This window comes from Coturnix japonica, chromosome 1 (assembly GCF_001577835.2).
Source record: "Coturnix japonica isolate 7356 chromosome 1, Coturnix japonica 2.1, whole genome shotgun sequence".
In the NCBI taxonomy this organism is placed as follows: Eukaryota; Metazoa; Chordata; class Aves; order Galliformes; family Phasianidae; genus Coturnix; species Coturnix japonica.
The window spans coordinates 128,630,049-128,654,854 of NC_029516.1; the positions used below are offsets into that span (position 1 = coordinate 128,630,049).

A 24,806-nucleotide genomic window follows, 5' to 3' on the forward strand; every position below is an offset into this window, starting at 1 on the left:
TCTCTTGGTAGCAGCGCTGAACCTGATGTACCCCAAGGCAGAGTTGGCCCTTTTGGCTTCCAGAGCACACTTGCTGGCTTGGATTCAGCCTGCCATCAGCTGCAATGTCCAGATCCCTCTTTGCAAGACTGCTCTTCAGCATTTGCCCCCAGTGGAGCAAACTCACAGAATCACAGAATGATCTGGGTTGGAAGGGACCTCAAGGATCATGTAGTTCCAACCCCCCTGCCTGGCAGGGCCACCAAACATACACCTTTACTAGATCAGGTTGCCCAGGGCCCCGTCCAACCTGGTCTTGAACACCTCCAAGGACGGGGCATCCACAACCTTCCTGGGCAGCCTGTTCCAGGGCCTAACCACTCTCCTAGTGAAGAACTTCCCCCTAACATCCAACCTAAATCTTCCCTCTTTCAACTTAAAACCATTCCCCCGTGTCCTGCTATTGTCAGCCCTTTCGAAGAGTTTACTCCCCTCCTGGGTGTAGGTTCCTTTCAGGTATTGAAAGGCTGCAATGAGGTCACCCCGCAACCTTCTCTTCTCCAGGCTGAACAAACCCAACTCAGCCTGTTCTCATAGGGGAGGTGCTCCAGCCCCCTGATCATCTTCGTGGCCCTCCTCAAGCCTGGCCAGAACTCTATACAAGCATGACACCAGCAGGGACAGCGTTCAGAAACACCGTTCGGGGGTTGATTTATGTGGCCCACGGCTGCGTTGGCCGTTCTTGTCACTGAGACAACGGTAGGGACGTAAGTCTGTTTTGGGGGAGGGAGAGACTCCAGGGGTCGGGACCCTCGGAGGGGGTGGGAGGGGGTGGGGGGGGAGGCTGCAGGAGGAGGGGGTGGCGAGGCGATCCGCAGCCGCTCCCTCTGCCTGCGGAGCCGGCCGAGCCGAGCGGTGCCGATCCGCTCCGAGCATTGCCGCACGTGGGTACGTGACGGCGAGCCGGGCCGGCGGGGCAGCGCGGCTCCTCCTCCCCCGGCGCCCGCCGGCGACTGGGCGCCGAGGCTGCGGCGGGCGGGCGGGCGACGAGGGGCGGGGGGTGGTTGCCTCCCCTGCGCGGCGGAGCGGGGCGCAGCGGCAGCCGGGGCCGGAGGCGAGCGGCCCGAGCGGGCGAGGGCGAGAGGCGTCGCGGGGCGGCGGGGACTGCAGGGCAGCGGCGGGGGCTGCGGGCGGGGTCCGCCCCGCGGCCGGCAGCCGGTCTCTCCGCCTCGAGTCGGGCTTCGCCGGGTGCTGGTGGTGCGCTCTCCCGCCGCGGGGCTGCACAATGGCAGTCGTTCAGTAGGATGGATCCTGCCGTGGCTTTTGTTCTGCAGATCCACCCATCCTCCTAGCAGTCAAGTGCCAGGCTATGGTTGTCTCTCTGGGGATCCTTCTGCCGCGTTCTGCCGGTGTCTCCGATGAGGTTTTGGCCTCGGCCGGGATTTCGCTACCGTACTTTTCGTTTGGCTTCGCTCTGAAAAAGGGATTTTTGGTTGTTTTATTTTTTTGGGTATTTTTTTTTTTTTCTGTGTGTGTGTGTCTCTTCACGCTTTTGGTTATAATCCAATGTTGATCTTAGGGGAATAACCATTGAGCCCGGCTGAGAAAAAAAAAAAGCATCCATTGAAAAGTCTCAAAGAAATATACCACGTGAGGAAAAAAAAAAAAACAACAACCCCACAAAACCCAACAAAATAAAAACCAACAAAAAAACTGGGAGAAGATCGGAATATAACCGCCTTTTCTATGATAAAACTGGTGCCCCTCTTCAGGAGAACTGGTCTCAATTTATTATTATGCAACCGCAAGGATCTCTTCTTTCTCAGGGTGTATAAGCTGCTGGATTGCTTTTCGCCCAAATCAATGTGGTTTCTTTGGAACATTTTCAGCAAAGGATCGCATATGCTGCAGTGTCTTTGTGGCAAGAGTCTTAAGAAAAACAAGAACCAAACTGGTAAGCAATGCATTGCACCGCGTTGTTTTCCTTTATGCTGCCCTGTCTGTTGCTCGCCGAGGTAGATCTGCAATCCTGCCGAGAAGGGGGGATAGAGCGAGGCCGGCACGGACATGCATGTATGTGTATGAATAAGCGAGGAGCGGTACGGTTTAGCTTCAGCCACTGTCACCACGGAGAAAATGTAGATATCTATGACCAAAGGCGACCCCAGGCCGGGCTGCATCTCCTAGTTTCGTGGGCTATTTCTGAGGATGAAACTTTTATATCGGAGGGGCAGCCGGTGCATTTTCCCCACTGTCCCCAGAGCCCACCCCCGGGGCTGCCGGCTGGGAGGGGGCCCGGCCTCGTGCGTGCTGTTACCAGCCGGCCCTGTACCGCACTTTGTGCTTGGTTTACAGCGCGTTCCCCCTCCGCACCCACCCACCTTCCTCGGCTCTCTGAAGTCAGCCCCCCTCCCCCACTTTAGCACTCCCCCCTGGGACCTCGGGCCAGAGGGGGGCGGTGAGGAAAGGGTCGCTTTCCTTGGGCCGCTGCCCGGACGGACGCTAAGGCTCTGTGCTCCCCCCCACTCCGTCTCCCGTTGCCGGGCTGACCCCTCCGCTCTGCCCCCGGCCCCACTGCTGCCTGCAGCCGGCATCATAAGCTTCGCTCCGGTCCTGCTCCGACAGTGGAAACTTGCAGTGCATTACATAAGAAATGCAAATGCGGCTGCCCCGGGTCGCCTGGCCCGGTGGGTCACGCTGCTGCTGTTGCATTCTTCCCTCCCGCTCGGGGCGGCCGGGAGAGTCGGCGGCTTTTCAGGGAAAACGGTCCTCCCACCCGCCTCCCCCGGGCCCGGGTCCCCCCAGCTCCTGCCCGCTCCCCCCCGGCCGGTGGGATGTCCGCAAACACCTGCGGACGGGGGGAGGCGAGGGATGCTGCGTGTGTGCGTGGTGCGGGTGTGTGCCGGCTGCCCTGCGGCGGCAGCTCCCGAGCAGGAGGCTCCTGACGCCGGCACTGCAGTGTAGTAGATCATAGGCTCTCGTTGCCTCTCTGACACCCCAACACCAACAAGCTGCAACCCTGGCAGCCCGCACCCCTCTCCGCCCCCGGCTCTCGCTTTGCCCAGCTCTGTGCCGCTGCGGAGCCGTGGTGGGCGTCTCGGCGGATTTATTAACCCCCCCACATCCCCAGGCTCTCCTGTTCCCTCCCGGCTCTGCAGCAGCGAACGGCCACCTCTCAGAATACCAAAGAGGCCGAAATGCCCCGCTTTGGGCTCGAGAGCGGCTGCAGCGCTCAGCTCCCTCGGGCTCCGCTCCCCTTTGGCACTGCAGAGAGCCCGGGGTGGGGGGGTGGAGGGTGGGAGGGGGGCAGCTTCCCCCTGGGGCGGTCCGGGGCAGGGCAGCCGGGGGGGCGGCTCCTGCAGGGCCGTGAGCGTGGCGCGGTGCGGAGCTGAGGGGCGATGCTCCAGGAAAGTATTCAGGGCCATGGTGGTCTGCAGCTCCTCCAGCCCGCATCCCTGGATACAGACCGCAGGCCGGGGTCAGGGGTCCCCCTCCGTCCGCTCCGTTCTGAGTGGAGGGATGCGAAATCTCGGCCCCGCGCTGAGCGGACGATGCTGGGGAAGGCTCAGCCTGGCCGCCGGTATTTGGGCAACAGGCGCTGATGCTCCACGGCACTTCCCCTGCGCCAGCCCCGCGGTGCCCGCAGGACAGCGGCGACTCTCCTGTCGAAGGCTCTTCCCTGTCCCCCGCGCCCCAAGCCCGTCCTTCACCCACCAAACTTTTCGAGAGCTTTTGGGTCTCCTGAGGCACAGCTGCTGCTGAGCCAACCGGGCAGAAAATCGGGCAGGTTGGGCAGCTGCTACCGCAGGTTGCTCAGCTATTTTCGGCCTGATGCACTTTTTTTCCCACTTCTTCTTCTTCTTTTGTTTTTTTCCAACCCCCTTGAGGTAGCCTCTTTCTTTACAGCAGTGGGTGGCTCTTGTCCAGGTGCTCTGCCCTGTGCCCTCTCCCTGTGCCCACCTCCTCCAGGGCTCAGCGGTTGCCCCGAGGGCCCTGCTGCAGCAAAAAGCAGTGTGGGACCAGAGCATGAGGAGCACAGTAAATGGTGCCAGGGGCTCTGATGGGGCTGCAGCAGCTGTGGGCTATCTGTTGGAATGCTTTGTTTCAAATGAGAGATCCTGGAAAGCGTCTTTTGTTTCCTATAATTATTCACCTCCATTAGGAGAAAACTTTGAGGATGAAGTGATGAAGTGTGGCGTTGCTTGCACTGATTCTTTTGTTGGGCTTAAGATGACATGGGGAAGGAGAGCACCTCTGGGTGGTTTTTAAAGCAAACGGAGGAAGAGCTGAGCATTTTTCACCCAAAGCCAGCTACCCATGGGAGATAGGTTGGCTGGTTGGAGTGGGACATGCCCCCCATGGATCACATTTCCCTCTTGGTGGCATCCAGCAGACAGAGGATGCATCACGTTTCCTCTCCATTTACCTCCAAGGAGAGGCATCTCTCCAAGTCAGTCAGGGGTGCTGACAGGAGAGTGGATGGAAATTGGCATTGCTATTAATATGCTGCTGATAAAGGAGTTTAGTTTCTGGTATTATCAATCTCAGATCAATCTCAAGCACAAAACCTATTTAAAAAGAACTTCTGATGTGCGGGTTGTGCCTAAACTGGGATCTTTGTGTCATCCCCATAAAGCAGTCAGGCTGTTCTTTCACGGCTGCTCATCATTTAAAAAAGTTTCTAAGCATAGTCATGAAAGATAAAAACAGAAGCTTGGGTCCTGTTCATGAGATCTATGGTGACCATCACGATCCCTGTCTGAAGTAAACTGGGGCCACTGCTGTGTTTCTAACTCATGGAAAACAAACCTCTCAATGAAATACTAAGGGCCTCAGTAGGAGCTGCAGGATTGGGCCCTTGGAGTTCATTTCAAGCAGATTTGAAAGCATCTCTGACTGCCTAACCCCACCATTCCTATGCTGTTATGAGATCCATGGTGTGTTTCTTTCCCTAGGATGTAAAACTGCCTATTTATGTGTATCTCACCTACTGAAGTTCTGTCCTCTGCGGAATACATTTTCTAAATTTATACAAATTTGATTATTGTTGATCAAATTAGATTGCATATTCTCCTTGTTAAGGGGTGAAATTTATGCCTGCTCATGAATCCCCCTCCTGTGGTGAAATGCTTACACCCAGCTCAATATCTGCTAATGATGGACCATTTATAACTGAGTTCAAATATACAAAGGATGACTTATGCTTAGAGAAAATATGATGAATGTATTTACAGATATCATTTGTTTAAATATTTATGTGTATGCTGTTTTCCTTTGAGAGTGATATTTATTCTTCTTACCTGCTTAGATTATGCTAAGTATATTAATTTTGAGCTGAAATTCCTATTGACTCCAAATTTAGGGAAGGAATGATTTAGACATTCAGAACTGGTCCCTGTGCAAAGGTTTTCTGCCCTGTCTGTAAAACCTTCATCTGAAGAGGAGAGTGAGCTCGACTCGGTTTTTCAAGAGGACTTTGTGACATTAAAAAAGCAGCAGCAAAGCAGCAGAGCGTTACAGCAACTGCATAGTGGTAGTTTGTGGGGTCACTACTGAGATTTCTGTGTAATTGCAGAATGAGATGCTGCATGTCTAGAAGGTGATTGGCCAGATGAAGTGGCTGTGTGCAGACTGAGCTGTGCCGAGTACTCACAGACATCAGGCTGCAGTGTGCCTGTAGCACTGCGTCCTGCTGGAGTGGGCTGCTTGTGGCCAGGGGTGATCCTGTTACTTTGGGAGCAGTGGCTTATTTCTATATCTCATTCTGCTGAAGATCTCCACTATGGTTTTGGGCATGCTGTTCCTGCCCTGTGCTTGGTTTTTCTGCTTGTAAAAACTGCATACAGTTTCTAACACTGCACGAGTGTGCTGCTGATGGCTTTGTTTTGCTCACTGCATTTCAGTGAATAATAGTTTTTTAGGGGCAAATTACTAGACAAGTCTACTGAACAACTCACTGAGTAGCAAAACATTGCTTTTAAATGCTAAAATCTCTGTTGTGAAAAAAAACCTGTTGTGGTATAGCAGAGGCTTGAACAGTTAATGTACCAGGGAGCTACTTGCCTCTGTATGGAAAGTACCTGGAGATAGACTTTGCAGGACTAAGACCATATGTTAGTTCAGACAGAGCACACTTCATGCAGTGTGTTTCAGCTGTCAGAACACACTAGGAGCTGGGAGGAAAGTCTTCTTTTTGCAGGCCATGTGATGAAATGCTCAAAGGAGTACATTTGTCTTCAGGCTGGATATTAAAAGAATTATTTATCATTTTCTTGAAGTGGATCCTGACATGTTATGAGCCACTCAGAAGAACTGACAATTATAATTGCAAAGAGATGGTTCTTGTCTCCATGATGGGCTGAATACAGAGAGAGTAGAATGTATGCATGTAATGTGTCCTTTTGAATATACTGTACACTAAAGGTAAATAGCAAACAAAGCTGCTATTCAAATCAGGAACACACTGTCTTTGAAGAGGATATTTCTGAGGGTGAAACCTCAAAATCATTAAGTGACAGATTTTTAATGGATGAATGAAATGCAGGCTTTGTGTGCCTGCAGCCTACTCTATTAAAAGCACTCACATTAAATATTATAAAGGGAAGTAAACAGTTGCTGATGAAGCAGTGTTGAGATGTCAGAATAATAATATCCAGAGTAAAAGTCACCGTATAAGTCAGAAGAATAACATCTTCTGTACTAAAGTTCAATATTATGTTGAACATAAACAATATTTTAATAGTGGGAGAGTTACTACTGGATGGTTGTGAGTGGTAAATAGGATCAAGTGGCAGTCCATTGGTGATAGAAATTGATGATATAATTTTAATGTCTATATTCTGTGTTTGGACCCTGACACCTGCTTATTTTACTTATAGCTTCTAACTGGGAACAGCATGAGGAATTGCACTGAACAACTTTACTGTGTGTATGCAGAAGGTAGTAGCATGGAAATTACTTGGCCTGATCATTTGGTGGCACTGAAATGAGCCAGGTCCCTTAGGGCAGTAGAATTGTACCAAGCCTAAACATTTTAATTCCACTGGAATTGTTTAGGCTTTTCTATCAGACCGTGACACAAAATAAGCTGTAATCCCCGATGAAAGATTTGTTTTGAGGGGATTCCAGAAAGGTACGATATGGGAATAGACTTTGCTGTTCTCTGAGAATTCATCACACTGTCCATGTTTTCTCATGTGGCATTGTAATTCAGAAAGATAAGAATAGGATGAGGATGAAGAATGTGTAGGACTGGTGCTTCAGCTGTTGAACATCTCCTATCTCCAGCACTGGGCAGTAGCTGGAGTAAGAAAAAGGTAATAAACAAGGCAAATCTAGATTTGATCCTTCTCCTAATATATCCTGCCATTTTTTTAGTCATTACCAGACTGTCATAAATCTCTTTCTTCAGGCCTCTGTGTTTATCAGGCTCTGAAGGAGCTATACACCTTTACTTGTCAAAGAGCATTTTTATTTCAGCCTTCAAAACCTTTGCATGACTCCTAGTGGGCTCTGTGTAACTGTGCGTTGTGCTGTGGAAAGGGCACGGAGGGGTTGTGCTTTCAGTGGGTGCTCTTTTGTCTTCTTTGGAGAAACAGAGGTGGACCCTGCTATTCCCAGTTTGCTTTTGTGGTTACTGATGAGGAAATTTTCAGGGGAATCTTATCTATAAGGAGAAGGTCAGTTCCTTTGCAGTGCCTTCTTCCTTGAACTGCCAGAACACAAGCATTTCTATTGTCTCCATTCCCATGCAGATAACTTGCCTTTGCTGAGGATGTGGGATGTCTCTGGCTTCTGAGAACAGAGATGAAGCAATAACTGACACATTCCTTTGCATGGGGAATCTGCTTTTGTGGTCCTGCTGCAGCCAGTGGATTTTCTAGGCCTATGGGGTACAGAAGCATCTTCCAGGAGGCGCATGTTGCCACTAAGTCCTTCTTCTTGAGGGAAAAGGTGGATATTGCTCCTTGAACAAGCTTTTAAGGAATCAAGCTCTAGTGTCATTGAAAACTAGAATTTATATCACTGCTGAACAGTTGGAACAGAAGAGAGAACTTGCATATAAAATCAAAGTCTTCTGTTTACATATGATCCTCTTGGTTCTCAGCAGGAAATCTAGAAGAATTTCATTGTCCCTTAATGAGGTGTTGAGTTGAAAATGTTAATTTAAAGAAAACAAGTTTGCCAGACTTGTTACTTTTTCAGTAAATGTATTTCTAAGCGTGTCTTGCTACATTTAAACAAGATGCCTAGATAACAGTTCCTAGTTCACATTTCTCATTAGAAAAGTGCTTTGTGGAGTGCTGCCTCTGTCTGGCAGTTTCAACACATATCACTCATTGCTAAGATAGGTAAATTTACAGACATTAAATGACATGAACAGGAACTAACAGTGCAAAACACAGTAGAAAATATAAGAAAAGATATGGAAAAATTATAAAGTAAGGAGTTCCTTAAAAAATAAAATAAAATTCCAGAACTCATTAGCATAGCAGTATCTTATAAAATAGATTGTCCTATCAGGAATATCTCAATAAAAGTTAAATTTATAGTAAAGCTTATTAATTCATAGGGCTCATGGCATGAATAAAACAGTTTACAGTTTAAATGCTCTTCCAACTAGAAAGTGTGTATGGACATGCATACTGCTATTGGTCCCCAAGAAGTTGAACCCAAACGTGATTTAGATGGATGATCCCACTAAGAGATCAGCTCAACATTTCAGATGTGAATTAGCTTCAGGCCAAATATGACTTATGTCATGCAGCAATTTCCTCCTGAATCTGATACATTTTCCATACATATTTGTGACTTTCTGGCTCGAAAAACGAGGTTATACAGACTTTCAGTACCAATATTTGGTAATCTCCTGTCTTTAATTAGGTCTGTTGTATCTCCATGAACATGATCTTCACCCATCCCAGACACTGCAACCTCCACCGTAGCCTTTCACATCTCTGTTTTTTCATCCTCTGCTTGTGCAGACACCTCAATTTTTAAATTTTTTTTTCCTTTGGATTAAGATCTGTGAGGAAAATTAGCCCTTAATTATGTTTCTTTCTGATGTTTTTAAGTTCTCTATGCTGTGAGTAATTAGCTAGTGGCAGTGAGCAGAGCTACCTCACGGGTTATTGCTGAAGTAACTGATATTTATGATGGATGATGGATTGTTCTGTTTTATGGGGCATGAGCTGTATGAGTGATTAATTTCCCCCTTTCTGCTAATTTACAGTAGTGAAACAGTCACAGAAGAACATAAATGTAGAGGCAGCAAAGCAGCAGCAATTGATTAGGAAAAGACAGTAAAGTCAGCAAGAGGATTCAGAAGGCCCAAGAACAAATTCTACTCCTTTTATTGTCTTGATTATTGCTTGAACATATTTCTTGTTTGAAGATAAAATACTTGATGTGGGATTCTGCAGTTAAAAAAGCTTCCAGGAAAATTTTCTGGATAATATCACTGATCTTTTTTTCCTCGACCTGGAACAGAACAAGTTGTAGGTCCTTGGCACTGCCTGCTCATGACTCCTTAAAGCTGTTCCCAGGAATTCTCTGAGAACTTCACATATGTCCATTACTTCAGCAGGGTACAGACAGAGTGAACTTGTAGTCTGCGTCTTCTTTACCTCTGATTAACCTTTCATTATGCTTTGATTAACCTTGTTTGCCATTCATTGGACTTCATGTTTCATACTGCGGTTTGGAGACATTATTGTATAAGAAGATTATAACTTGCCACTGTAACGCGACATACTCTTGGGTTCCTGCTGACTGGGGGCATTTGTGACAAAATAGGTGACTGTATGCATTATTACTCTCCATGTTCTGAAATACTGAGCTCTGCTTGAATGAAAAGGAATTTGAAATATGTCGAAGATTCACCTATAGCACAAACTCTTTTTCTGTGGAACAGCACCTAAAAAGAGTACAGGATAGTTTTACAGCTAATATGTCATTATGTAGTGTTTGTGTTTAAGACCAGCATTTTCTGAGAAAGGCCTTATTTTGTTTTCAGTGCTGACAATGGTGGAGTTGTAGAAATGTAATAGGAGAAGAAAAGTGGTTGTAGCTTCCTCAGCAATAGCTGTCTGAGTAAAATCAATGAGTTTAATCATGGTGGGAGGAATGGGTGCCAAGGAAGTAGGAATGGATTCATTGTGATTTTGTGTTCAGCTGTCTTCCCTCATTTCGGTTGATCTTTGCGGTTTATAAAAGATGATGTATCTGGGGTGTTACTGACATGAAGTGAAGATGAATCCTGTGATTTGTGGGCGCATAAGATATTCTCTCTTCTCTGAAAGTTTTCAATGGAAGTGTACTTTAGAAGACAGTGGAAGAAGTTCTTTAGGTACTAAGCTTTTCTTACTACCATGAAAGTACATGTCAGTTTTGAGCGTTGCCATACACCAATGAGGAAAAATGCAATCCAAGGACTTTCTCAAGATGCTGAATTAGGCATGGTGCTTGCTCTTAAAAAAACCTAAACTGTTAAACACAATGGGAAGAAAAAAGTAACCTAAGGATACGCAGATGAAAAGCATGACATTTCTATGTTTGTCTACTTTGTGACCTCTTAGATGGTGGATCAGCTGGACCACCTATAGGTTGACAAAAGAAATGGCAGTTTAGAACCTTCTAACCAGAGCAGAAGTAAACTGTAAGTTGTGCAGACTAGGTTAAAGCCTTTTAATAAAATGTCAGGAGAAATGGCAAAATGAAAGTTTATTACATTTTCTGAGACCAATTTTCTTTGGCTTTCAGTGACTAACTGCAATGATTACGGCTTAAGTTGGCTGCCAAAAAGAATACTTGCTAATAAATTTCAGAGGGAAGATTGGAAAAAGATAAATACTAAGCCCTTGTAGTCATATATATAGGTTAAGAATTTGGGGGTGGAACTTGATGAAGTTAGAACAAAAGTAAGTCAGAATGTGATGTTAGTACATTAGGTGAGATTTTTTTTTTTAAAGTGCTATGTAGATGATACTTGAATAGTGTGGGATGCTCTCTCTCCCACTTATTCTCAGAGGGAGATGAAAAACCAGAATGACAAAAGAAATTATAAAGTAAATAATAAAGGGATTAAAGGAATATGTAGTCATTTAGAAAGGTTATCAGCAGAAAGTCCTTCAGGCAAACAGAATTTAGAAATTCTTCAGTCTACTTATCAGTTGAAGAGCAAACAGACCTGAAATTTAAGGACATTTTCATGAAAAACATCTATTTCTAGAAGTGTTCCTTTACCAAGGACACGTAAGAGTTATATTTGATAAGAGTCTAGATTCTCTGAATGTATTCCATTTATAGCTACCTTGTTAAAGGTGAGATACCCTTGTAAATGTTGCTTTGCTTTCACAAATGCAGGTACTCTCATGAGTCTATTGTTCACTGTTGCACAGCTCTGAAACAATGGCCTCCAGGGTGACCTTTACTGAGTGTCCTGTGCCTCTTGCCTCCTTGCTGGCATGTGGATATGTGCCATCCATCTGCATGAGCATGCCTAGCAGCCCTTGGTGTTCTGAACCTTCATGGGCATGAGATGTCCTCCTACATGTGCCCCAGCTGCCTGTGTTAACACCTGCAGGCTCTCCAGAGGATTCACACTTGAGTCTGCCTGGGAGGGAGGACATCAAGCTAACCTTAAACTGTCGGTGCATCTGCTGCTGAGAGGAAATACATTCATCCACCCTCCCCCCCCCAAATTTGATCTAGAACACAACTATTAAAATGCAATGTCTATGGTTCTTTGGATCTTTGGCTTGTTTTGGCTTGGTGAATCTTTTCATCAGATACCATCAACTAAGCAATATAGATGTATCCAAACCTGGAAGCATTTATGTAGTTTTTTTTCTTTACTAAGAGATTTCTAAGGCATTTCTACACTCATGCAGGCATTAATGCAGGTTTGACATTATTTTGAGTTTTTCTTCCTATACTTCTTTATGTCCAGACAAGTAGGCCAAGAACATTACGTGATATTGAGACCAAACAGATCACCACAAATCTCCAGCAATAAGTTTATTTTGTAGATCCTAAAGTAATGTTGAAGAGAGATACAGCCTCTTCTTGTTAACAGATGACAAGTAAGGATAGTGCAACCTGTACTCCTTCAGTTGGGCTGTGATATCCTTCCCCCCACCTTAAACTCTTCCTACTAGCTGAGAAACAGAAGCCTGCGTTTATACTACTTGATTAAAGAGGGAGAGGGATTCATCCATGACCAAATGGCTCTTAATGTCTTCTTCCACCAGAGCATTCCTGTGATATTATATTTTCTTGATATCGTAGAATTTGTATTGCGGTTCAGATGTGAGATGTTCTCCAGTCTTTAGGAACAGGTTAAATCACTGCATTATATATTTTGAGTGTTCAGAAAATGAAACTGGAATTTCTTATTTTTTGTTGCTTATACAAAAAGATGTGAGGTTCTACTCAGAACTGGAAGCCATGGAAGCATATGGGAAGTCCAGAACTCAGCCTTACTTCCTTCCTTGTGAGCTATATAAAAGTATCCTTACTGAAATCATTTATATATGTCAACAAATATCTCATTTAACACACCTGAATAGGCTGGTAATAAAATAAAGCAAAGTGATTTAGCAAAGAGGCAAGGGACACTGTTTTTCCCCTAGCAGTTACCAGACTGCAGTATTTCTTGCTTGCTTAAATTGCTTATTTGCTCTTGGATCTTATTCTATTTATTTATTTATTTATTTATTTATTTATTTAGATTGATTCAATAAAGAAGAGTCTTGTTGCAAGAAAATGCCTTCTTGAATTTAGCTGTGTGAACCAACACAACTCAAATAAGTGGGGCTCATTCTGGATGGAGATGCTTGATATCTTCAGAGCAGCTCTTCAGTCCTTTAGCCAAACATTTAGAAGTATATGCAGAGTATACCAGATTGAACACTGTTAGAAATTTTGGAGGTTAACTGGGACTTACTGTTTGAAAAATTTGGGAATGATTCAGGAGTTGGACTCAGTGATCCTTATGGTCCCTTCCAGCTCAGGATATTCTATGATTCTGTGTCCTCATTACTAATAGTCACCACCATCTCTAGCTGATTTGGGTAGAGATAAATAGCTGATGTGGTCCAAAACTATCACGGACCTAAGTAAGAAATGTGTATGATCAAGGGTCTAGCACTTACATTTAACATGATAAACAAAACCAAAAGTGACCAGAAAACCTCTTTCAATTTTGCTAAGGCAAGTTTGGGCCTCTTCCTATTAAATACAGTATATTGTTCCGGGGTAAGGAAGAGCTGAAGGACAGCTCAGCTTTCCATTTCCAAATGAAACCTTTCTCTTCAACTTCAAAGACTTGTGCTCACTTTATTCAATACTAACCTTATTAAGAATCACCTCTTCATCTGTGTGTGTATGTGCAACAAAGCTGGTTGATCAACTGAGTAACATATTGTTTTAATGCATGTTTATCTTCCATTTGCTGAGCTCTCTGAAATCAATCTGAGCTGCTGTTGCACATGCTTCTTGATCTTCCTTTTAATTAAAGGATATATATCTCTTTCCACATGGATACAGGTCCCCCTCTATCCTTCTAAAGTTGTGAGAAGCGTGACTAAAGAAATTGCTACTGATTATTGATGTTTGGTGTATTTTAGCAGGCTAAATGTGGGTCATGGTCTGATAATTGAAAGGATCTGCCTTGTAGTCTGACTGCTTGCTTCAGTATTTATGTGTGCATTTTACTTATATTAGTGAGAACTAGAGGTCATAAACCAGTTGTACATATATATTTTAAGGGAAAATCAGTTTGTACCAAGGTGTGTTTACTTTTGTATTAACTGCTAAATATCAGAAGCTTGAATTTAAGCAATGGATTTTCCTCTTTCTATGAACTCCCTGAAAACCTTGTACTGTTTCTTTGCAAATGATATACCTGAAAAAACCCAAGGATCATTACTTAATCTGCGATAAGAAAGGTGTGTATTAAACACAAAAAGAAATTATGTTTTTACTTTGTCTACAATAAAGCCAATTGTGAAATGCTCTGGTGTTAGGATATAGTTTTGTGTTGCCTTAGAACACAGTGGAGGGCAGTGTTCAGCATGTAGACTTATCACAGAGACGGGATTTTTGACTGTGAGGCCCTTTGTGAAGAGAAGTTGCTTTTGTACTTGGGGAGGGAAAGGGAGAGTTTTTTGCCTTTGACTGAGCTTTGAATTTTTCAAGTCTTGTTAACTTTAAATACTCAGATTGGTTCTCATTAGTGCTCTACTCTTTAGTCTCCATAAGGAAAAGACCCTTTATTTTCTGCAGAAGACAATGAATTTCTTGTACAGATTAAAAGTGGTTCTATGTCTAAGCTACTCTTATTTCAATAATTCCTACAGCATCATTCTAAGCCTCCCCCATCTTCTTGTCTATTTTAACTTACAGTGGCTAATTTGCAGAACAAGTATGTCTTCTCTAGTTTGCATCCAAGGGAATTAACACATAATGAAAGTAATCTAGATCTACAGAAACCAAGTAGAGCAAGCAGCAAATGAAGAGCTGAATGAAGAACAATTCTCCACTCGCATGCACATAGTCCTCTTGGGTTTTCCTTCTAAAGAGAATTGATTTATTCATTTTTTTTCCCCACAGGATCCCCAAGTTCTTGTTTTTACCTTTTTTGCATTTTTTCCTTCATTCTGTTAGGAGCAGGCAATGGAGGAAAACAGAACAAACCAGAGGTTACCCAAGCAGAAGTCTCATTTTGTTGGACATCATGAAGGGAAGAGAATTTGCATTTCTCTAGACAGATCATAGATTATCCTGAGTTGGAAAGGACTCGGAAGAATCACTGAGTCCAACTCCTGGTTCCACACAAGACCACCCAAAATTCAAATGCAGTATCTAAGAGCACTGTTTAAACACACCGTGAATCCACCAGGTTGAGGCTGTGACCACTGTACTGGGGAGCCTGTTCCACGTCCACTTTCCTCCAGTGAAGAACCGTTTATTGATATCCAATCTGAGCAGAGACAGGAGGATGCTGAGGCTCTTCTTTGGCCTTGTTGTTTATATCATCCCATCAACAGATCAGCGAGAGAGAGGGATATTCGTGTTGATGATATCTCATGAAGGACCTCAAAGCAAATTTTTATAATAGAGGGCTTGCTCGAGTTAGTAGGATTTTTTTTTTAATCCTTTTGAAAAATCCTTCCCCCCCAAAAAAAGAAAATAAAAGAATGTAATTTCAAATTACTAACATTGTAGTATGCAGATAGTGAGCAGGTCACCTGGTAGTCCTTTCCACTGATACTCAGCACTGATTTTTTTTCTCCCTGGGAGAGATACTCAAAAACAGTACCTCAAGTCCCTGATATACTCTCATTTATTTATTTATTTAATCCAGTACAGAAAGTTCTGGCTAGTGCAGAAAGATATGGCATCTGTTGCTATTAACAGTACTTTTAAAAGGGTAGCACTAAGAATACTAATTCCTTGAGGATTAGATTTAATGGTGAGCTCATGGAACTTGTGAAAGTGCACTGGTGGAATGGCTGCCCTGGAGTGTACCGACTCTCATTATGGGGCAGTAGGTGTCATCCTGCCCAATTAACTCTTCAACTGACTACAGAATAAGTGTCCATCACTGAAACAAGACACAAAGGTTCTTGCTTGATGTTCAGTGCTGTTTGACTTAGGAGGGCAGCTGAAACAGAGGGCTCCACAGTACTGCACAAACAGTTCTTTGTGTCCTCTGCCTTTTGATCTGAGGTTGCACCGAAGCAGTCAGGCAGCTGAGGTGGTGAAGAAGTATTTTCTGGAGAGTCCATAGGAACCAGTAATATGCAATTCATTTAAATTAGTGGTGAACAGTTCTGCGTTAACAATTGTCTTAGTGCTAATAAGGAGGAGTGCCCAGAATGTAGTACTTTGTGTGCTCAAATCGAATCTGTGCTTCAAGAGGAGCCAGATCTTTTGTTATTCCCAAAGCTTTCTTACAGAAAGGACTGCACTGAAGCTTTCTTGCTCAGATATTTTTACAACCTCTTTTAACATCAGTATGTGTTTGCTTTCTTCTTTTTTCTCTTTTGTTCATAACTAGGCAAACTGTTAGCACACTCTTTTCAAGGTCAGAAATTAGCCATTGCTCCTACATTTCCCATCACAGACTCTTGAAAAGGCAACATTTTAGCTTTAATATTCCATGTCAGATGACTAGGTGGACTGCTGTTGCCCCTGGATGCACAGTAACCTAGTTAGATGTTTAGGCAGTGCTTTAATTTGTTATCCAATTACAGAGTACTTTAACCTGTATTTCCCTTTCTTTGCCCACTGAAAGACACAGGAAATTAATTTTATCAGTGTTGTGGTTTCTACCACAGTCCATCTGCTTATTCTCTTCCTTCCTGCTTAAGCTCTCACTTTTCATCTTCCTTTCAGACAAATTTGTTAGAGACAGGGTGAAAATCCTGCTTTAGAACAACCAGCTGGTACATTTTTCCACCCGGGTGTGGGTTCTGGAGCAAGGCTTCCTCACTGCTCTCTCCATTTCTGCAGGTGTCCTACAAAGCTTCTATCAGTTCACATCCTTTGCTGCTGTGCAGGGCCTCTGGAGCACTGCATGTTTCTATGCATTTGAAATCCTGGCAGATTTTAAAAAGCCTGAGAGTGGGGGCACCACTGTTGGGCTCCATGACAGATCTCCTGGTCTTCCTTCTCGTCCCTCCAGCAATGGGAGAAAGAACAAGGAGTCTGCTTTCAACACCAAAGTGACAGTTTCTGCTTGGTCCTGCTGCCAGGTGGATTTAAACGTGGCAAAGCTGTTTTGTAATGTAGGAGTGAAAAGATTTTAAACTTTTAGTTGATTTCCTGTGGGGCAAATAGTACCTTTCTGAAAACAAGCTCTACTCAGAACAAGTTGGGATGAGTCTGAATAACAGGTGGGAAGGGAGAAAACTTCTGAAATTTCTTTGAAGAGTACAAGCCTGGCTAGCTGTGGCAGCCAGTCTGTGTGTAGTAGGTTTTGCATGTGTGGAGTAAAGGGAGGAAAGAGCAAAGGCCATTAAATCCGTTTATATGCAGATGTCTCCTGCACGTGAGCTTTGGTTTTGCTTCTGAGATCTCAAAATATTTCACTATTACTAATGAAAGATTTCCTGTTCCACAGAAGGTGAAAAAACAAAGTTTTAATTCCAGTTTAGAGAGCTTTCCTGCTCTTCCATCTTCTCGCTGTGTGCTTCTCTCCCTTCCTGCTCCTCCAGGCTCATAGGTACCACACGTCTGTTAATGCCTATCAGATTACCCTTATTTTGATTCTTCTTCCACATGCTGCAGCCATTTCAGTTGTGCCTTCTCAACTTTACTCCACCTCTGGGCATACTGTAATGAAGATTTTAAAATATATCTAGATTAGAGTCAAATAAAGGCTAACTTTAGGTGGGCACAAAGAAGCATGAAGAATTTTTCAGTGGGTGATAATTCTACCACTTTTTCTTTTTTTGAGGATAAATTTTAGTTTGAAAGGTCTTGTGAGAGGTAAGGAGGTTAACACTGATGTCCACCCCACTATTAACAGTTCACAGAATTTTCTTGAAGGTGGAGTGCAAATGTCAATGGAAGAAGTTCAGTCTTTTCAAAGCTATATCCCTTCGGCTTGCAGGCCTGTTTGTGTCTCAGTGTGACAAGGATTAGTAGCAAAAAACATGTACAAATGTACTATGTTTAAGATACATTATTCCCAAAAACTGCATAAATGTGTTTATCCTTTGAACACAAGAATTTTTTCTTTCTGAGTATCTTTCCTCCTATCCTTTGGTGGGTTTGTTTTTGCTTCCTTTTGTTCCTGATTTTGCTGTTTATGCTCCCTCTCTGCAGGTTTGAACTCTTTCTGTCTTGTATTATACCTCATGAAGCTTAAATAAGGTCTGATTTCACTGCATTAACTGGTTCCTAAAGTTGTGTATTGGCAATGAGCTTCACTCTGAATGTTCTGTGCCATTGAATCAAATCTCAGGCTGTATCTTTGGAGAACTGTCTGTGCAAAGATTGAAATTCATACATTGTTTGTGCCTGAACTGGTGCTTTTTGTTCATATCCTGAGTACAAAAGCGAAATACTGCCTACATTAAAGGCTGAGCTGATGCAAGAACTACTGAGGTTCCTGGGCCAAAGTTGTCACTTGGGCAAACAGATGAAACCATTAAGACTTATAAAGGTCTGTGTCTACAAACTGGCACTCATCATGGTACATAGTTTTCCTAAAAGACCTGGGAGTAGTCTGGAGGCCTAATGCAATAAACAAACAATAAAACACAGTCATTTATGGGGCCTTATTAATAGAGGTGGCAAACATACAGCAAAGTAGTTAAGAAATAAAATGAAAGATTTTTAGGGTATTTTTATAGCTCAGAGTAAGAATAATGTTCATATTTAATAAGAAGTATGAAAACAAATAAAAAATGAATTCCATTTACTTTTTTAAAAAATTTAATTCTATTTTAGCCTAAGGTGATTTTACTTATATAAATATGAAAACATACTACTGGTATCTTAAGAATGTCCTTTACAACTTAATGACTACTCATTGTTTAGTCTGTTTAGCCTTGATCCTAAAGAAATTTCTCTGTGGATCTTTGTTGGTCAAGAAATATTCCAGAGATACAAGAAAGATAATGCTTCATTCGTCTCACCAGCAACTTGCCCTCCCTTAGTAGCTAAATAGGTCACAGAAGCTATAGGAGTAGAGGCACTGAAGACTTGCTCATATACATCTTCTCTTTTAGAACTGAGATCGGAAACCTATATTGCCTGAAATACCTTTTCAGGGACAAAGAAAAAAAAAAAAAGAAGGAATAACGTCATCCTATGGTTAAAATAGAATTTTGGACAGTCTCTGTTCTTCATCTGAAGATCACACAGTGATTACTGCTGTCTGTCCAGATTCAGCACTGCAGTGGGCAGCAGCGAAGGAAAGGGTTTTATTACAGGCGGCCTCTGCTTTGTCTGCATAGTATTGCCACTATTATGACAAAAAAAAAATAAAAAAAAAAAAAAATTAAAAATTCCCTTTATACACTCATTTAAACAGTGCTATTCACATGGCCTGTCACTGCCATACCAAAGATGACACAGCACCTAATTTCCTTTTTCCCTTGTTTTCTAGCAGAGTGGCAGGCACAAAGTTATTTCTTCTATTCTGAGCTCAGAAAGATGTCCAGAAGTTTACTGCTTGACAAGGTGGGAAAAGCCACAGCTCTTTGGCAGCTGGAAAGCAAGTTCTAACATGGTGGGCTGTAGGATGTACAATAATCACCCCTTTCTCATCTTAACAAATCTGACTCTGACATCACTAGCTGGTTTCAGCAATGCTACTGCTTACAGTGCTGGGCTTCCCATTTCAATAAAGACAGGGAACTTCTGGAGAGAGTCCAGTGGAGGGCCACAAAGATGAGTGGAGGCCTGGAGCATCTCTTTTGTGAGGAAAGTCTGAGACCCCTGGGACTGTTATGCCTGGAGAAGAGAAGGCTGAGGGGAATCTTATAAATGCTTGTAGATATCTAAATGGACGGAGTCAAGTGGATGCCCAGCAGTAGAAACAAGGGGCACAGGAAGTTTCGTAAGCACACAAGGAAAAGCTTCTTTAAGTGGCAATGGAACAAAGTGCCCAGAGAAGTTGTGGAGTCTCCTTCCCTGAAGATATTCAAAACCCACCTGGATGCTCTCCTCTGTAACCTACTCCAGGAAACAGTTTTATCACATGTGTTGGACTTGGTGATCTCCAGAGGTCCCTTCCAACCACTATGGTTGTGTGATTCTGTGCTTGCACAGGCTCCCGACTCCTTGCTTCCCAAAAATGTGTGGGACACAACTACAAAATCAATGCTCTGCTTCAATGCAACTAGCAGTTCAAATTGGCAAGTTTGCCTCAGCTGCTCATAGTATTTCTTCAAATCACTGTTGTTTGGCAGAACTTGAGCTTCTTATTCCTCAAACATTTGTCCCTTTGCAGTAAGGGGTAGTTCTGCTTAAACTGTAATTAAAATCTTTGCTTTTCCACATTTTCTCTAATCAGTCAGTGTATACTACTGTCATATATCGTGGAAATTAAGAATAGCAAGTTACAGGATGTTACTTCAAATTGTTGACAAATGCTGAGTTCTAATGGCTACTGCTTGTGGGTGTGAGCAGATAGCTGAATGACGAGGGCTTAGAGAATCTTTCATCTCAGAATTCAAGCTGTGACTCACATATGGTTGCTAACACTCAATATTTATGAGAGGAAAAGCAATATTACCTGTTCCAGTGCTTTCTGAGCATCTGTTCAGAGCAGGATGTGCTTGGGATCTGGATGACTCTAACACAACACATACAATGCAGACATCAAGACTGGGATGTATTTTCAGTTGTTTGTGCTTGAGTAAGAGTGACTTTGACAGTCAACAAACTGGGGAAAAAGGGAACCACCTCCTGTTTGCTGCAAGATTGAGATTATTTGATTTTCTGATGTTTCTCGTGTTTGCTTTTAAGACCAGATCCTCAGCTATGGCTGTGGCACAAAGTTTGTCCACAGGCATATGATGTAAATAAACATCCCCGCATCAGACCGTGTTTCTAGTTTTCTTGTTCAATTTAGAAACGACACTAAATACTGACCCCAAGGGGCTCAGCTGACAGAGAGGAAGTGAAGAAAAGAAGCTATGCCCCAGTTCCTCCGGCCTTAAACTTCCCTTTATGAAGAAGTGAAAGAAAATCACTCAGGAGCCATAAGCATTTCTCCATATGATGTGGAGGCAATGTTGACAATTCTATGTTTAAGCAATTGGATCTGCAGCAAGATGCCAACAGCCTCAGGAGAGGAATTAGCCAAAATTTCACCACTGAGCAACATCTCAGCTGATGAAAACTGAGCGGGTTTCTTTCATGTCAGTGATGCTGTGGAGATTTGGTGCTGTCACAACAGCACTCTCTTCCCAGGACTGCTGTATAATGTAATATCTGAAACAAGGGCATTACTTTTTATTCAGTATGAATAGAATTAATTAAAACTGCTCTAGCATATTTTATATCTGTAGTGGTTTTAAGGAGAAAGGGTAAACCTTGTTGGCTGTTTTTATTTTTTATTCTCTTTTCAGGGAAAGTAGTGCAAATGGTAATTAGTGCTACAGAAACCCTCAGACTGGTAGTAGTTATACCCTTCCTCCCCCCCACACCCCAATATCAGGTCCATGTAACTCCATTCCATGGAGTTCTGAAGGAATAGAACATATCAAGAAGCTCTGTATTTTTTTTGTGTTCCTTAAAGTAGAGAGAAATTCCAGTCTGCAGCATACAGACCTTCTCAGATTCTCTATAGAAGAGAGAGACAATAAAAATGAGTTGTGTTAAAGTGATTGCATCCACCTACGATCATGTATTATTCTGCAAATGTTAATTGTAATTTCAAAATTTCTATGGGCTAAGGCAGGCTCACTAACCTCTATCTAGAGATAGCAAAGTGAGGAATACAAAAGTCTAATGACTTAATATTTTTCTATAATACTTTTCCTAAGAACACAACCTTATTTTCCATTAATCATAAAACTGTTCTTTGCTCACTAGCCTTATTGAGCTGGCGTCTAGATATCTTGAAGAAAGTAAACTTCTGCTGGGCATGTGAGGCAGTTAAACCTGCTACATGCTGTCGTAGTGCTTGTTTTCAATATTTGTCAATACATTATTAAAAACAATAAATAAAATACAATAAAAGGAGATTCCAAATCCAATCATTCTTGTTAACTGACTTTAGACAGATATATTACTTTAACTATAGCAGTAAGCTTAAATCTTTTAGTTTGTAGGCAGTTAGTTGTAACAGGGAAAAAAAAAATAAATGGTTCCCTGGTATAAAGCAACCTCCTCTTGGTGTAGCACTTAAATTTGTACTTAACTGATCTCCATTATATGCATTAATTATGATAGATTTGGGCTTTAATTACATGATTGCCTGTTACTATTTGTTTTTTGTCTTCACTGCCTGAGCTCTGCAGGAGCACAGGAAGGAGCACCTCCCAGGCAGCAGAGCAACTGGAGACAGCCATCCCTGCCCACTGATGAAAACCCTGGGCTTCTGAAGTATGTTCAGCACAACCAGTATTTCAGAGACTGAAACTGCTAAATTCTCATGTCTGTTATAAATACACACTCCGAGGTTTTCTGTGGTGCTTTTTCAGCCGTCTGCTCTGTTCCACTGATGCAGTAGACCTTTTCAGAGCAATGACAGAGATATTTTTTTATGTGTGGGTAAGACATATTTCCAGACTGCTCAAGCTGACACTAATAAGTCTCAGGAGGGCTTATTAGTTCAGGTGTGATTAGCAACTGAGCTGTATGTGCATACTTGTGTTGTACCATGCTCAAACCACCTGCTGTGCTGAGGAGTGTGATGTGGGGATGGCCAAGTGGCTCCATGCGAAGCAATCTAGATCCATCTGAAACAGGTACTCTTCAACAGCTTAAAAACCGTGATGAATACAAACTGATATCAAGTTAAAAAAAAGCCAACAACACGACGCTGGTGCATATTGTTGTTGGTGTGAGCCTGACTGGGAAGAGGAGGATGTCTCCTTCACGCAGGGGAGGATGCAATGTAAGTGCCAGTTCTTCTGAGATTTCAAAGGCCAAACACCTTTCAGAGTTGAGGACTATCACCTAGTTAACTACATAGGCTTCCTCCATGGACTTTGATAGAGAAATCATTGTAGTTGCTATTCAAGTTGACAGCTATATGAACTGACAAAAGTATGCAGGATTTATAGCTTTATTTGCTACTAGATTGTCATTAGTGTGTTTCCTGCTTTTCCCTTTATGCATCAACGTGACTTGGCACAAAGTATTTCATTTGTGGTGCGACATAGTCCTCTATTTTTATGAAGTTTTGTGACCATACTATTTAACGTTATAAGAGATAATGAAAAATGAAAAACAGTGTTTCACCACCAAAATGGGAATGATTTAATACATTGGACTTTCTAAGCCCTAATAGGAAGTCTTTATGGAAGGCTTATATTTTTTAAGTGTAAGTACCTATGTACCAAAGTACTGAAGCAAAACCAAAGCAGACACTACAAATTTTTCCTTTGTGTATTTTCTATAGCACCCTGAGTTTTGTAGTGTTGTTTTTCTAAGCCAGTATTACACAACTGGACCTAGAATATTGTTTAGAAATCTTTAAAGGAGGCCAAAAATATTGTTAAATGTTATTTTGAGAAATTAGCTTTGGTGCTCACATAGTTACAGTGAAAAAAAATGCAGCATGAAAAATGCTGCTTGAAATATTTTAAAGATAATTTAAGCCAACTGGGACTGTAGTTTAAAAGAATATTCTTAGTATATCTGTAGCAGTTTTCACAATGCATATTTATGGAATAAAAGATGTATACCTTTGGAGCCACGAGGGAAAATAAAGGAAGATTTTATTCTGGGCTCATACATGCAGAGATACATACTTAGTTTTGTGCTTATTGCAGATTTTCAAGTTTTGTTTGAGTGACATGTAATATCAATAGTCATGACAATTTATGTATATGATTGTTTTTTGCATGTAACTGTAAACTTGACAGTAGGTGGAGAGTCTATTCTAGGGTCGTTGGTGCTAGGAAGTTGCTAAGGAAGATGGGGTGAAAGTGGGATGAAGGTAAGAGGCTCTGTCCTTCTGAAAGCTACTGGTTGTGGCGATGACCTAGTAAGTGGGAAGATGGCTCCAGTAGGCTTCCTGCTTCTTGTATGGGAAGAAAGATTTGAGGCAGCTCTGAGATGGGAGAAAGTTTTGAAGAGGATTTTTGCATGCAGTAACCTGATAGAAAAGGAGGCAGGAAATAAGACTGGGCCCTTTCTCTTGGGAAGAAGATGATTGTTCTTAGTTTGGCTGTATGAGATTGGATGTGTTGAAGTAGTCCCATATGTCATGATGAGCAATAGCAAGGGTACCAGCTGCCTGCCCAGCCAGCTCTGCTAGGTGCAGGAGGGCAGGCTGCGGGCTGAGATTATGTGACGAATCTGCCAGAAAAATGAATGCTTGACAGCCTTTGCCACGGCATGAAATGCAGCACTCATCAACTTAGACTTCAGAAGCAAAGGTGAAACATTAGCATCTCATGAACAGACTCTTCTTGAGGTCCAGAAACCTCTTTCCCTAAACTTTTCTTCAACACGTGGTTTCTAGTCTTAGACAATTAGACCTAATCAGTCTGTCAAACTTGGTGGTGCTTCCCGGGCTTTACAGTCCAGCCTGGATAGCAACTGTATTTTTGGCCTTCTGATGCCAGCTGACTAGAAACACCAGAGCAGCTCCCCCATCATTGCCTGGATCAGTAACATTCTGGCTCCTTTCCTGCATTCTAAGATCAGTAGTTTGAACTCTTAGGCTCTGGCCTTGTTGGAGGTATAAAAAACTGCCCTTGAGACACTCTTCTCTAAGCTGTGAATAACCAGTTTGTAGCTTTCTCTTTATAATATCTTTGGGAGGAGATGGGTGGAAGAAGGAGAATGAATTGGAGGAAAATGTCTAATTTCATCCTCAGGCTTCTTAAATACAGATGAAGCTAGTAAATTCATTTTTCATTCCTGTTACTGTTTCACTCTTTTTGTTCATAACTCCCAAGCAATCCAAAATAAAATGGTAGAGTTTCAAAGGAAAATTGGATTATACTCTCTTGGAGGGAGGTTAAAAAGAAGAAAACAGGCTTTATACTTTGACAGAATTCAGTGCAGACTTTTCAAAAATAAAATGCAGTACTTTTGCAATATTTTGTAAGACTGTATTCTAAAGACTCAGCTAATCAGATATGCATGCAGATCTAACACAGGTTGCCAACTCTCATGATTTTTTT

At 42.8% G+C, this 24,806-nt stretch overlaps 1 protein-coding gene across 3 annotated transcripts in view; it reads left to right on the forward strand.

Annotated features, from left to right (window-relative positions):
* The first annotated feature begins 1,157 nt into the window (after nucleotides 1-1,157).
* FGF14 (fibroblast growth factor 14) overlaps nucleotides 1,158-24,806 on the forward strand; it is a 357,381-nt gene continuing 333,732 nt past the window's right edge. The window contains exon 1 of one of the 3 annotated variants that reach the window (XM_032442013.1): nucleotides 1,158-1,933. In XM_032442013.1, coding sequence (XP_032297904.1) covers nucleotides 1,726-1,933 — 208 coding nt within the window. In that variant the 5' untranslated portion in view covers nucleotides 1,158-1,725. The remainder of the gene's footprint in view (nucleotides 1,934-24,806) is intronic. The other 2 variants (XM_032442012.1, XM_032442015.1) reach the window with 2 other exon arrangements.